At 32.6% G+C, this 14,727-nt stretch overlaps 1 protein-coding gene across 1 annotated transcript in view; it reads left to right on the forward strand.

Annotated features, from left to right (window-relative positions):
• The window catches only part of LOC143236481 (uncharacterized), a 121,166-nt gene that overhangs the window by 20,162 nt on the left and 86,277 nt on the right, over window positions 1-14,727 (forward strand). The window contains exons 4-6 of the mRNA XM_076474767.1: window positions 398-516; window positions 8,091-8,273; window positions 8,905-9,057. Of these exons, the coding sequence (XP_076330882.1) occupies window positions 398-516; window positions 8,091-8,273; window positions 8,905-9,057 (455 nt within the window). The remainder of the gene's footprint in view (window positions 1-397; window positions 517-8,090; window positions 8,274-8,904; window positions 9,058-14,727) is intronic.

The following is a 14,727-nucleotide window of genomic DNA, read 5'->3' on the forward strand; positions in this document are numbered from 1 at the left end:
TAGGTTGATTAGCAAGGAAATTCCATAAAAAAGTTTATTTGTAATCTAGTTGTAGGTTCCATTAGTCATGGATTTCCTGTTACAATGTTGTTTGTGAACCTAGGCATACAACTTGTGTCAAAGTAATGTTAAAAATAAAGTAATTCATTACTTTTACGTGGACTGTACTTGGTATGTTTCAGCAAATAATCCAAAGAAACTCTCTCAGTGATTGAAAATGTTATAACAATATATTGAATATAAGACAACCATGTATGTGCTAACACAATAATAGTAAGAGAACAATGTATGTGCTAGTATCTTTTTACAGTGTAAAAGTATATATAGTATATGAAGATATTCTTTCTTACATAAATTCAAGTTTTTTCAAATTCTTAATATTTGTTTGTTTTTATAGTTAATCCAACCAAGCCAATTAGAAACAAGACGTTCAAACCACTGCTACTGAATTCACTTTCTGTATATCCCTATGAAGGACTAGATGGGTATGACTTGGTGAAGGGAATTGTTTTAAAAGTAAGCTCTTTGTTATAATTAGTTAACTCTGAAACAATAGATTCCTTTGCTTTTAAGTTACATCAGACTTTGTTGTTTTGATTAATTTATTACACCATGTAACATAGAATTTGTTCCAGGATACTATGGGTTATTTTTTAATTTCTTATGTTGTAAAAGTACAGAAAATGTCCATTTTTCTCTTCAAACTTTGCTTGTGTGACCTGGATAATGAAATTTAGAAATTAACGTATTTTCTATGTGAAAATGGGCAAACTTGCACTTTTCATTTACATGAGGTCTGAATAAAACAACATATGAATCAAGATTTACATGTATCTATATTAAAGTTATACAAAAATGAATAAAAATGTTTAGAAGTGAGTAGTTTTTCACTTATCAGCCCCCAAATATAATCTCGACATTCAACTTTGTTAGACCAAGATCTCTAATCAAGTCATTGAGGTCTCTTTGGTTAGGGTAGTATGAGTTTCTCTCACCATCTGCCCCTCTGAAATTGTAATCTGGATTTTCAACGTGTACTTCCTCTTCTGATTTGCTGCTCTTTTGTGAGGGTGGCTGCTTTCTCTCTGGTACAGTGGGTACAAAGGAGCTCAGGGCAGTGTGGCACTGGGGTGATGGATGATGGAAAGTCGAGATATATGATAGCAGATGCATTCTTCCAAGCCTGACGTTTGGAAGGGTCCATCTTGCAGAAGTAGCAATTTCTTGAGTGGTCAGTGGGTTCACACCAAATTCTTGGAATAGCAAGTGTCATGGCTCTCTTTTCCCCTCTGCACCATCCCACAAAAGAGCAAAATAAAATTGTTATTATGAAGAATAAATTTATTTCATCCACAACTAATGTGTAAGAGGTTCATGCAAAATATTTTGTGATATTTTTTTCTATACTATAGGAAATTAAAAGAAAAAAAAAAGATATTTAAATTTTAAAAGGTTTAAAATGTGTATAATATAAAATCTTACTATTCAAACAAACAGCAATTGTCTGTCTTACCTTCTAGAGTTTTTTTGCGGTCCTCATAGGTATAATAAGGTGCTCAGGGTTTGGCTTGATCCCTGAGAGGCATGCCGAAATATGTCTTGTAGGCTTCACATATTTTAGCAGATACTGTCACAGAGTACTTTTTTGCTCTTGTATTAATAGATTGGCTACATACATAGCAGAATGTATTTGGAGAATTCTTGCAGCTTCTTGATGCCACCTCTGATAAAATCAGATAGGTTTATGTGTTCACTTAGGCAGCTAGAACCAAACTGAAGTGGTGAGTGGTGAGCTCCTGTATATGTATTACTATGAAAAATTCAAGAAAATTCTTGTAAGTGCTACAACATTCTAGAAAACTCTTGCAAGTTTTACAACATTCTAGAAAATTCTTGTAAGTTTGAGAAAATTCTCTGTTAGCTCCTCAGCACTGAACCTACCTGGAATGTTTTGGAAAATGGGTAAGTTTGAAAATTTCATTACCCAGGTCAGAAAAGCAACATTTGAAGAGAAAAATAGGTCTTTTCCATTTACTTTAGGCATAAGGAACTGGGAAATAACACTTTCTGCACAGGAACAAGAAAAAGTAAAATTTTGTTACATAGTGTTATGTATGAATTAGATCACCTGAGTATTTAACTCTTTCCATATGAGTACCCTTTTCTTCACATATCACAATATTTTCCTGAATTATATTCAAAATTTAATAAAACTGATTGGTTATCATGGTTTACAAATAAACTTGGCATTAAAACTTAGCTATCAAATCAAATTTTAATATTATTTAATTTTTAAGTTCTTAATTATATAAGAAGAAAACTGTAATCTCCTCTAATATAAGAATAGTGATATTTGCAGTCTGGGTCTCTCTTCTTATTTACCACCCCTCTAAGAAGTATGGAATTTATTGAAAATAATTCATTATAACATATTTGTTATTCAGGCTTAGAATAATTTTTACAGTGTTCAATTTTATTTGGTTATGGAGCCATAAACTAAAAAATTGGACCCATCTTGCCATGTCCACCTTACACATAGTATCTTTCAGAAACTGTCAAGAGTTCTCTCTGATGTTTAGTATTATATTACTTATAGCCAGAATCGTTATAGTTCATTGTTTGCCTTGTAGTGTTAGTGTTTTGATTTTTTAGGCACATTATTTGTTAAATAAAATTATTTACTGCATTGGCATAAAAAAGTAGGGTTAAGTTTCATTGACATTCAACATAAAAAAGTAAACCCAGGTAGATACTATATTCCTTGTTTTTATCTATTCTTTATTTATTATTATAAAAACAACTAAAATTTCACAATTAGAAACTTAATAGATTAGGTAAAATAAATAAAACAATAATAATGACAATGTTTTACACAATGTATACTCAAGAGTATCCAATGCATTAGGTCATTTTGATAAAATGAAGTAAGCTACTAATTTGCTAAGTGATTTACAACTTGGTATTATTAGTTAGACATGTTTTAAAGGAAAAACAGATGTTGTTTCATGATATAATTTGAAGTCATTCTTCAAATAAAAAAGGGTAATTTAGATATACTTCATATTTTTTAATGGTAGTTATGAGATTGGGTAAAATGACAACACAAATACAAATAGAACTATGTATGAAATTGCACGTGGTGGTAATTGAAAGAGGTAAAAGAATTATGTTGCAGGTCAAGCCACTGAAGACAACAAGGAGTTAATTACAGATAGGTATATTTTAGTATATATACATATATACTGTTGTGAATACAAGGATTTTGGCAATGCCCATTTTATGTATCGGTAATTAAACAGTAAATCCAAAAACGAAAAAATTCTCAATAAAAAGTCCTGTGATAATATGACAAATAATTGTGTATAACAATGCTTACAAGTTAGTGAAACAATAGGAAGTTATATTTGCATAGATACCCACATATATCCATACAAATGCATATGCAAAATGAAATATACACGTGTGCTCACACACACACGATATATGCATTAGAGTTTAGAAAGAAGAAAAATCTAGAACTGGAAATTTGTAAAAGTAAATGTAGGATTATTGTTAGAAGTAAAGAAAAAAGTAAATAGTTATGTAAATTACTGTATCCAACTTTTTAAGAGAGGATAAAATTGAAGTGAGAAATATTACAAAAAGCTAAAATGTTCATTTATCCCATCTGGGTGGACAATTTTGTTTTATTGTAATTCTCTGTTATATTATAGAGGCCCTCTTCAAAGCAAGTATTTTGAAATGATCAAAGGCATGGTTGTGATGTTGTGAAAATTCATGTGCTGGGTCACTGGTTTGTCTGCATTGCAATTTATTATATCTCTGAGATGTTCTTTGGTACATTCTTCTAATGATCTACTGTTTTTCTCCTGTGTATAATTTTCCACAACACAAACAAATAACAGAATATATGGCACATTTTGATGTGCAGTTTTACTGTTATTTAGTGCAAAAACTTGATTTTGGACCCTGCATGGATGTTCATGAGTCAATGTAAGCACACATTACAGCATTTTCTATTATAAGGATATTTACTTACAATAAAACTTGTCTGTTGAGGTGGGTGTTTTAAGGCTACACTGAAATATGTAGTTTCTGATATTGGTAAAATGTGACAGTAGGAAATTATGGGAGGTCTTGAAAAAATATGTTCAGTGGCATCAGGTTCTTTTTAAATGTAAACATTATTCAAAATAATGTTCTCAAGTTGTTTTTTATGTGTGATATATGAGGATAAGAGGTAGTCTGGTAAAGGAAAGTTCAGAACTTGTTTCCATGAGAGATGGAGAAGAGTTGTGATCTTGATTTCCAACAGAGTTGCAAAATTTTTTACATTGTCACAAGCATGGAAAAGTTATTCCAATTCTGAGCTGACATTGAAATCCACAAGTTCACTACACAGTTTCTGCAGTCTAATGAACTGAGATTTTGGGATGTTCTTTTTTTTATATGTATGGTGTGGTAAGAATTCAAGTACAAATAGTTGTGGGTACTTCTAGGTTTATAATGAACACTGGTTGTTGTTTTATCAAAAGATTACAGTAGAATATCCAAGAATTGTAGTGTTGAATCAGAAATGTTATGCACATAAGAAAGTGAAGGACAGATGTTACTTGTGTAATAAATAAGCGTTTCTAGTTTGGGCAAAGTAAGATTTCAACAATATCATTGATATATCTCTTGTATAGTAAGGGTAAGGAACCTTTATGCTGTGCAAACATGTGTTCTTTGATATATCCAACAAAAAGGTTTGCAAAATTGGAGCACAGTTTAGTTCCCACAGCTACACTGCTAACATGTTCATAGAATTCATTGTTAGAACAGAATCCACTGGATTTTAAAACTGGTTCTGCTAAATAGATTAAAGTATCAGTGGAGAGATGAAGTTCAGGACATTTGTCAAAGAAAGTGTCTTAAGGTTATTAAATCCTCCTATTCTGGTATTACAGTGTATAATGATTTGATATCCATATTAAATAAAATGACTGAATCTGGTTTGGATTTAAAACTGTGTTGTAGAGTCTGAGGGCATAATAAATGTCCTAAATATAAGTAGAGAGTGAGTAGAGATAGGTTAATGGAGCATTACAGGTAGATATAGTAGGTATACCAGGGTTGTTGGGTTTATGAATTTTAGGCAGTAAATAGAAAACATCAGTTCTAGAGTCAGAAATTGGTAATATTAAACTTCTAGCTGATGAAGGTAGTTCCTCAGCATCAGTTAATTAGACGACACTAGACTACAGCCATTCACCAACAGGAGGGCAACACATCCTTGCAAAGTTATCCAATTAACACTAGTCTCCTTGTTACTACTTGTCTTAAGGCATGTTTTTTTCCCTTTTGGAATTTGTGGAATTTTTTAGTTTTATTGTGTACACTTTCATTACAATTCACATTTATATTTTCTTTATTATATGAAAGAATGATATAGCATTTTACATTTTTTCTAGTATAACTTCCATTTGCATTATCTTCAATTTAATTTTATTGTAATAAATTTGTGCTTTTGGGGACATATTTCAAATTTTCTCTTCCCATCACTTAACTCAGCATTCAGGTTTCATCCAGCACTTTTCATGGTCATCATTAGGCTTATACATCATTGCTATACCAGGTTCATTTTTTTTATCATATGGATGTTTATCCTGTATTTACCCCTTCCAGTATGGGATTTTCTGTTGCAACCTACTTTTTCCTTTGGAAGTCATCACATTTTGGGTGGTGGGTTGAGCTGACAGTTTCAGTTTCAACCCATTATCTTATATCTTATTTATCTGGGAGTCTCTCTAATATATAACATCCTTCCTTATTTGTTGAAGACAAGGAGCTTTTGATACCAAGGCTCTCATTTCCTGCATGAGAATACTTGTCTCTTTTGTAGACTCCTTTGATTTTCTTGTTCCTCTACAGTAGCTTCTAGCCTGTCATTGTAGGTATACCCAGAGATTCAGTGTATTCTTTTCTTCTCTTGAGGTCATGATTTGGTTACTTGCTCCCACACCACCCTGGACATCACTCTTCCCTCACCTTAATCAAATCTAACTTTGTTGGGAGCTTTTTAAGGATTTAAAGTAAATCAGTGGACTCATTCCACTTACCTGTGTGGATTTCCACAGTCATGGTGAGCAATGTACAGGTGATAAATTGTGTTGCTTTTCACTCGATGACAACCACTCCTACATAAAGACCTTTCCATTGCTGATTCTGTTCAGTTGATGTACATTTCTGGTGTCTGATCTATTTCTAGATTTGGTCTGCAGAGGATAAGTTTCTTTACTTTTACATACATAAAATGGTGTCTACTTTGCTGACTTTCTATTCTCCTTTCTTTTGTCTTTCTGATCTTCTTATCAGGTTCATTCAGACATCTCTTTTGTTGTTTTTTACATCCTCCTTGGGAATTGGGTCTAAGGTATTTCTTCTCACAACTCATAATTGTGGTAAGTATTTTATGTAAGTACTGTATTTATTCAATATGGAATGGCCTAATTATGTAGCCTTTAGCTGACCACATGTGATCTAATGGCTGGTTGAGTAATCTTACATTCCACTTACCTATGTGACTCGTAAGCACCAAGCAAAAGATTCTTTTGACAGTGTCTTTTGAGAGAAGAGTATTTCATGCTTGAGATGAATGTGGTCACCCATAGTATTGCCCTGTCTATCTAACATATATGTTATGTGTGTAGCATTTTATAGTTTTTTTCCACTATCTGATGTATTTCACTTCAGATTATTTATTATGACAGGAGTTAATTTTCACTTTAACTAAAATAACATTTTAATTTTGCTAGAGTGCTAATACTCCATTGTGTGAGAAAATCATCAATATTTTAAAGCTAGATGTTAATTAACACTAAACATGAAATAGACAGGTCCAAAGCAGCCTTCCAGACACTTAATTTCTGCACATGCTTTAGTACCTGTAAGTTTCACTCACATTGAAAAGCCCTCTGATGGGAGACTGAAGAAGTTTACAGATTTACAATGCTAAAATACAAAGTTCTGTTCATTACAGTATACAAAGCAGCAGATAATCAAATGTGACTTTGTTCTAAAAACAGACAACAAACACATTCAGAAACTAGTGTATAAATACATTTAGAATCCTGATATGGGATAACCATAGTCCCTATAACTGTTTTGACAATAAACTAAAATGTAGTTATTTGATGGTCTGTAAGATAAAAAGTAACAAAAGTAGTTGAATTGGAGATGGCAGCTTATGAGCTAATGGTAATATCATAAAAGATCCTGTCAAACGTGTTTAACTCAAACAAGTGGCAATTGTTTTTTTTTCCTCCACCCTATTGTTTGACGCTTTTAAGGCAAGGCAGAAATTCAGTGATGAATATGCAAGACATACACACTTGGGATTAATTCAAGGTTAACAATACTGTGGTTGCTTTTGATTGCTATAGACAGTTCATATTTGTAAAATCTGATCTGATTCATTGGGTCACGACAAAAAGAACAACTGTTGGTTTGTTACCTTGTTTACTGATTGAATCTGGAGATCAAAATGAATTTCACACACACTAGACATAAAATTATGAACAAAATTTAAAAGTAATGTTTAGGCTGTTCAACAATATCATAAAATGTTTGTTTGAATATAAATAATGCACTTAGCTGATGTGTTTCTCTTTGGTTTTTATCATAACACTGATCTGCTTTAGTTAATCACAGGAACAAAAACATTTAGTTGTAATTGAATTGATGTTAACTCTCATCAAAGCAAGTGACCCACTTAAACCTAGTGGCATGTTTAGGTAGGGGTTACAAGGGGCTCAGCCTCAGGGCCCATGATCTTAATAAGGGCCCATTGATAATTTTATTCTATGTAAAATTACATAGGATCTATGACTCACAAAAATGATTACTTCCTAGGCCTACACAATGCTAAAGCTGCCACTGTTTAAACCAAAACAAAACTAAGCTGTAAAATAATATAGCTAATTTTTCATTAATATGTACTATACACATATTCAATATTAAAAAAATATTTTTACTTTGAAACACATCCTTAAAAGTTTGCTTTGATTTCCAAGAAGTCACTGAAGTTTTAACAAATTTTACCTAAATAGGGTAATCACAAGATACAACATCTCCAAGCAGTGGTTAAAATGGGTGATTCATCTCATGATACATCAAAGAATCAAGTTGTATTATTCCTTGTTATTGAACTTCATGTTTCTTTTGGACATGATAAAGACAGCAAGCAACAATATTGTATATTCACTCATCAAGGGAACTTGTTGAAGCTTGAGGTAATTCTGCTTATCTATATTTCTTTGTATTTTATTCCCAGTAATTTTATTTTTTGTATTTCAAACAAATGTTGTTATGACATGCTAATTTTTATTACTAAAAATTGCTGAATCTTTTTCTGTATTTTTCAATTGAAGAAAGATAGTCTCTGAAATCACTTGTTATTTTACAAAACTATAATATATAACAGTGTTTAAAACTAATATCTTTTGCTTATGAGAAAATTTTCATTAATAACCATATTATAAATAGATAAACTTGAATTATAATAAATTATGCAATAAAAACTAAATATTTTTGATAAGATAAAAGTAATTTGTTCATTACAGGCAAGTTATTGGGTTCATCACAAATGTACTATTTAAATTAAGTGCTGTCCATGCAGGTCCAAATTTATTAAATATGCTATATTTTATCATTAATTTCAGTTTAAAATATTAATTTTATATTTTTTTATTGTTTTCATTACTTGTGATGAATCTGGGGATAGCAACTCTGCATCTTGTTAGAAACTTAAAATTCTTATCGAGCAGTTGCTTTATAAGAACAGGTTTAGTTATATTAAAATTGAAATTACAAATAGATTATTGGTAAATGTTTTATTTATGCTGAATCTTTTTTTTGTTGTAGTCAAGTGTTAGAGAGTGTCGGTATGTGGAATCACCAGAAATGGCACTGTCAGTATACACTCAGCTTTACAATAAAGCTACAAGCTCACCCTTTTTCATGAAGAGTTGTACTCACGTATTGCATACTGATTTAGGTTCTCCTGCCTTTCAAAAGGTTTGTTGTTGTTTTTTAAAAAATGCAATGAAATTAGTGTTTGTTTGTTTCTACACACAAAATAAAAGATCTTTGTTTTGCAGAACAGAAAGGAGGTCCCAACTCCTCAAGAGACCTCATATTGTAAATTATTGAAGAAAAGGTTTTTATAATTAAAGAAAGGTACTACAATGGTTAAGTCAAGTTTGAATAAATCCTTGTATAAAATTAATGATAGATACCATATGTATGTATCACATGTTATATCTTCACCACATAATTTCATAAAAAGGCAGCTGTTAGTATGTGAGCAGATCTGTATGTTAATCAATGCATGTTTTGTGTGCCAATTACCTGTAAATTATTTACAGAAAAAAGTTATATGTTTATTGACATTTCAGTAACATACTGTATGTCACATAATGTAGATGATAATATTCTCTTCCTGTTCATCATATTTTGTTATCTTGGCCTTTATGACTAAATGGGTAGGAAATATGCTACTATGTGTTGTCTCTGTATTACATTTATCAGTTAGAAATATTCTTTAGCTTTGATACATTCAAATCATAAATGCTTTCTTGAATTCACAGAACCTTAAGTTTATTAAATGTATTACATGGGCCACTTTTGTGATCAGAGTTCCAGTCCTGATCAACTATGTCAGTTGCTTGCTATTTGTGTAGTATTGGAATGGGTAAGAATGCATTATTGTGATGATGGAAACCTACATATGCAACATGAACACAGAGTCTCAATGTTTTGGCTTTTGAATGATATTAAGTCACTTGTTGTGATATTTAACAATGTATCATATTAAGTATTTGATGTCATATGCTGTGAAATGTGTTTGATTTTTAGTAGATAATTATGCTTATCTGTGAATACAGTTTGATTTTTAGTAGATAATTATGCTTATCTGTGAGTGTAGTTTGATCTGTAGTAGTTTGATCTGTAGTAGATAATTATGCATGTGACTTTAAAATATTTTTTAAACTGATGTCTTTGGATTAGGTGTCATTGTACAAACCTAATGATCTTGGTTATAATGATGTTGAAAGTGTTTGTCTCCTGGCAACTTTTTTGTAAATCCAAGTCAAGTCACAAATCATTAAAGTCAAGTTGCAAGTAGAGTCATGTCATTTCTTGCAAGTCTTAAGTCATAATGATAATGTGTTTGTGAATTATCCAAATGTTCGATAATGGAGGAAGTGCACTGTTTCTTTTGTCAATTAGATATGGTAGCAAAACTAATGTACCCTCAATTTTTTCTGTGCAGGCTTAGTCATAATTTTTTTGGAGGTGATCCTTTCCAATGTACATAAATAAAATAAACTGGATATCATTTGAATCTGTTATATTGCCAAGACAAACTAATGTTATGCTATTTGTGCCTCATATTCAACAATCCATGTCTCTGAAAACCTGAGTCACACAGGTTGGTAAAGAGAGTATGAACTATCTTTTATATTGAACCAACTACACTGTAAGGTCTCCAAGCAGTGTACTTGTGCTTAATATCTGCATTGAAGTGTGTGACATCATTAACCAAGAGAAGGCAATTAGAGTATATAACTTATTTGTACAAACTGTTATACTTTACCTCAGCTGAGACAGCATTTTGTCACTCAGCTTAGCTCTGTGAGGGAGCATAATGATACCTCCATAGCTGAACACTTGTTAACTGGCAGAACTAAAAGCAAGAACAGACAGCACTCTCATAGTCACAGGAAGCAGACTGGAGAGGTTGTTCTTACTGACCTATCAGAAGTGAAGAGATGCACTGGGGCTTCCTTCATGAAGTTCCTGACACATCTCAAAGTATCTGCTGAGTTGAGAAGATACACATCTCAGAAGTTAAACCCTGTGTCTACTCCTTTCTTATCCTACAAAAAACCAAGGGATCTCTTGGAGTGGAATTTCTTCCTCCTTGCTTCTAGTATTGTTTTCTACCAGTACTGTGCTGGCCTGAGACAAGATCAAATTTGTATAATGAATATATAGAAGAAAATCTAAAGTAAAAAATGTTTTAAATTGTCATGCATGTATTATTTCTAACCTGATTTGATCTATTGATAAGTAACTTCAATGAATTTGAATCAACACTGAACTGGTTATAAACAGTAGGCTAACATTTAATGGACTATACAAAGAAAACATACATTTAGTTCTGATAGAGCATAAAGTTTAGATGTATTGATTAATCATTTTGATAATTCTCATGTTTAGCTTCATAGGATCAGCTCAGGTCACATTTATAGTGTGTACAAAACAACTAATATTATTTGTCATTCAATTTACATTATATATTTTTAAAATGCTGTTTAAGGTATTGAGCATGCACCTCCTCTTTTAAAGGGATTTTAGGCATCTTATCTTCTGCATTTGTTATTAATTGAAAACCAATTGCTCCTAAACTTAGTCCACGCTTCATATTTCACTTTCATTGTTCAAATAGCTTTTGCTGTATTAATGATATTTACTTTTTGCAAGCTTCTTGACCTTGTTCTTCACCTCTTCTAATGCCAAGACATCACTTTCGACCCATTTCACTTAGAATGTTGGATCAAGTACTGTTGACAAGAGATAAATGAAATCAGCAAATGATAGATTATCAGTTTCCTGTGTTGATTCTGTCATTTGTGCAGTGATAAAGATATCTTAGAATCTTTTCCACAGTACTTCTGTGAGAGCTCTGATTAAACCATTCAAGTACTGAATATTGACTAGCATGTCATGCAGATGTTTTAATGACAACACATGGGGCAGGACTGAACTTATAGTGACAGCCTGCTATCTTTGCATCAAGTACCATACTTTAAGGAAGTGTTCAAAGATAGTAACTAGTTCTTGAACTGATTCTATTCTCTGCTGCTGAAAACTACCTTTTTATTATGGTAGTTCGTTCAAGAAATTGCATAATGCCTGATCTTCTAGACGTGCTATGGCTTTAACCTTTCTTAGGGTTGAGTTCCATCTGATAAAGTTAAGGGAAGAAATCCTTTTGTTAGGCCTAAACACCTTTTTAAAGGCTTCTTTGAAGGTGCAACTGGAATGCAATAAGGTGCATAATTTTGAAGCTGTACCCATGGTGAAGTTGATTACTTTTGTTTTGTTTAGAGTATTTGACACTGCAAGTTGCAAGGTGTGTATAAAAAGTGCAGGAACTGCTTCTGACAGATCCTGGTCAGTGCCATATTCCTATTTTTCTGGTGTTCTTTCTGGAATGCATTCCATAAACCATTATCATCAAAATCATCAGCACTATCTGGTCTGGCATCATGATCAGTGACTTTAGGGATTCACACAGAGTATGCTTTCTTCATGTTTGATGGATTGTCACATATAACAAACAACCACCATGACAGGTATTTAGTTTTTGAGGAAAGGCTTTTTCACTTTCCCAAACTGGGGTGTTCAGGGTTAGGATTATACCCTTTACCCTGCACACAGATGTGTTATAGCAATTTCAAGGAATTTAATGCTTAAAATGTCTACAGTTTTTAGTGTTTGTTAATTGGGGGATCCGGTGAATGTTTGTCATAAGAATCGTCAATTGTCTGGATGGAGTTGGCAAAGTGAGGGTTGTGGATGGGATAGTTGGAAGAATAAAAGAAGCAAGTCAGCAGTGTACAGACGAACTATCAATCCAAAGGGCCCTTTAATGGGACCACCTGGTGATTAGGATCTATAAGTCGAATGCTGTGGCTAGGATGCAAAAGCGAAAGGAGCCAGCAAATTAGATGTGGAGGGAAATGGGAGAACCCCAAGAAACCCATTTTCATCAGTATCAAAAAGCAGTGGGCACCATCTGCCTTTGTGCTCATTAGATGCTCTCTTTCAAAGGGCTTCTTCAACAAGGTTGATTCCCTGTGAGGAGAATTTGACCACCGTGTAGGGTCACATATAATGTAGTCCAGTTTGTTTTTTATTACATGCTTGTCACAGATGGATTTAAATGCCTCACTTATTTTTCTCACCTATGTGGGAACTTGTGAATCTGCTACAGCTTCACAGATATGACCTCAGATTTATGGTAGGCTTCTTAATTTCAATTGCATGGATCGTTACACCAAGGAAACCTCTTGTTTGTCTGACTGACTGACTACAATGGAAGAAACCTAGGATGTTTCTTGTAAGTAGAGGTTTGACTGAGGTCTTGTTGCTTTGTAACCATTGGCATTTATGTTGGATGATACAGTTTCTCTACTAACTGGCTCATACTTGCTAGCTAAAATATCTAGGAATGACAAAAACTATAATGTTCAATTATTGATAGTGACATCCTACAGTTAGTAATAAGATCTGATATAATTGCCTCAGTAATGGCTTGCTGGAGGGGATATGATGCTTCATACATGGTGACTGGGCTCGTCACAAAGAGCGTAATGGATCTCTGGCTTTGATTTGTAATTCCAACTCTTGTTTCTGAATCACAGTACTCTGTATCTGTGCAAGGATTTAAATAAAAATAAAACATTTTATTCAATAAAAAAAACAACAGGTAACATGAAATAAGGACAAGTTTGTGAAAGCTCTAACATATTTTGAAATAAGTCATAAAAATAAATCTTGTTGGATGACTGTGCCTTGGGCCATATAAATGTAACTAAAATAATTAATAAACTTTTCAAATGTGAATAATTTTGAGTTTTTTCACCACTGTGACTTTTAACTAACATTTGAATTTTGATATCTGATTTATATGCATTTTGACAGCAAAAATCTTGTTTAATTCCCATAACTCTCACAACATGGGCTCAGTAAATTTGATCTACCATGTGACCTCTTTGTAGTTGTTTAAACTCTTTTTAGATTTAGTACTTCTAACTTTTAATATAATGTATATCTCCACAAGAGTGGCCCAGCATGGTCAGGAGGTTAAGGCACTCGACTCATAATCTGAGGGTTGCAGGTTCGAATCCCCATCACATCAAGCATGCTTGCCTTTTCAGCTGTGGGGCATTATAATGTGACAGTCAATCCAACTATTCATTGGTAAAAGAGTAGCTCAAGAGTTGGCAGTGGGTGGTGATGACTAGCTGCCTTTCCTCTAGTCTTGCACTGCTAAATTTGAGATGGCTAGTGCAGATAGCCCTCATGTTGTTTTGCACAAATTTCAAAACATATCAAATCTCCACAAGATTTGGTAGTCATTTTGTTAACATTGTAAGTCTTTCACATAACAAAAATCATATGTTTTAGTGAAGTATTTTTAATAAACTAAAATAAAGATTTGTCCATTAATATATTGAGCATTTGTTTTGCATAGTCTATGTGAAAAGGATTTTCATGTTCAGATTAAAAATACTTGTTTCATCTAAAAATTTCAAATTTCCTTTGTGTAACCCCCAAAACTTCCTGAACACATTCCAAACATTATGCTTTTAGTAAAAAATTATATTTCGTCTGTTATTTTCTCTGCTCTAACTCAAAGCAGGATTGGTCAGTTGGACTGACCACCAAACAAAAATCAAAATCTAAATTGCCCCTTTTACTTTCTAGAATGACTTCAAATTGTTACATGAGACTAGATTTGTTTATTCTCAATAGCTTTAAGTTTGTAACAGTTTTCATCTATTTACAATTAAATTTTATTGTTTTATTGCTGTTTGAACCATGTCTAACTACTGTCTCACTCGTGATATGTGCAGCTCATGTTATGCTATCAAATACTTGACTAATGTTGCT

Source organism: Tachypleus tridentatus, chromosome 13, assembly GCF_004210375.1.
Source record: "Tachypleus tridentatus isolate NWPU-2018 chromosome 13, ASM421037v1, whole genome shotgun sequence".
Lineage (NCBI taxonomy): Eukaryota > Metazoa > Arthropoda > Merostomata > Xiphosura > Limulidae > Tachypleus > Tachypleus tridentatus.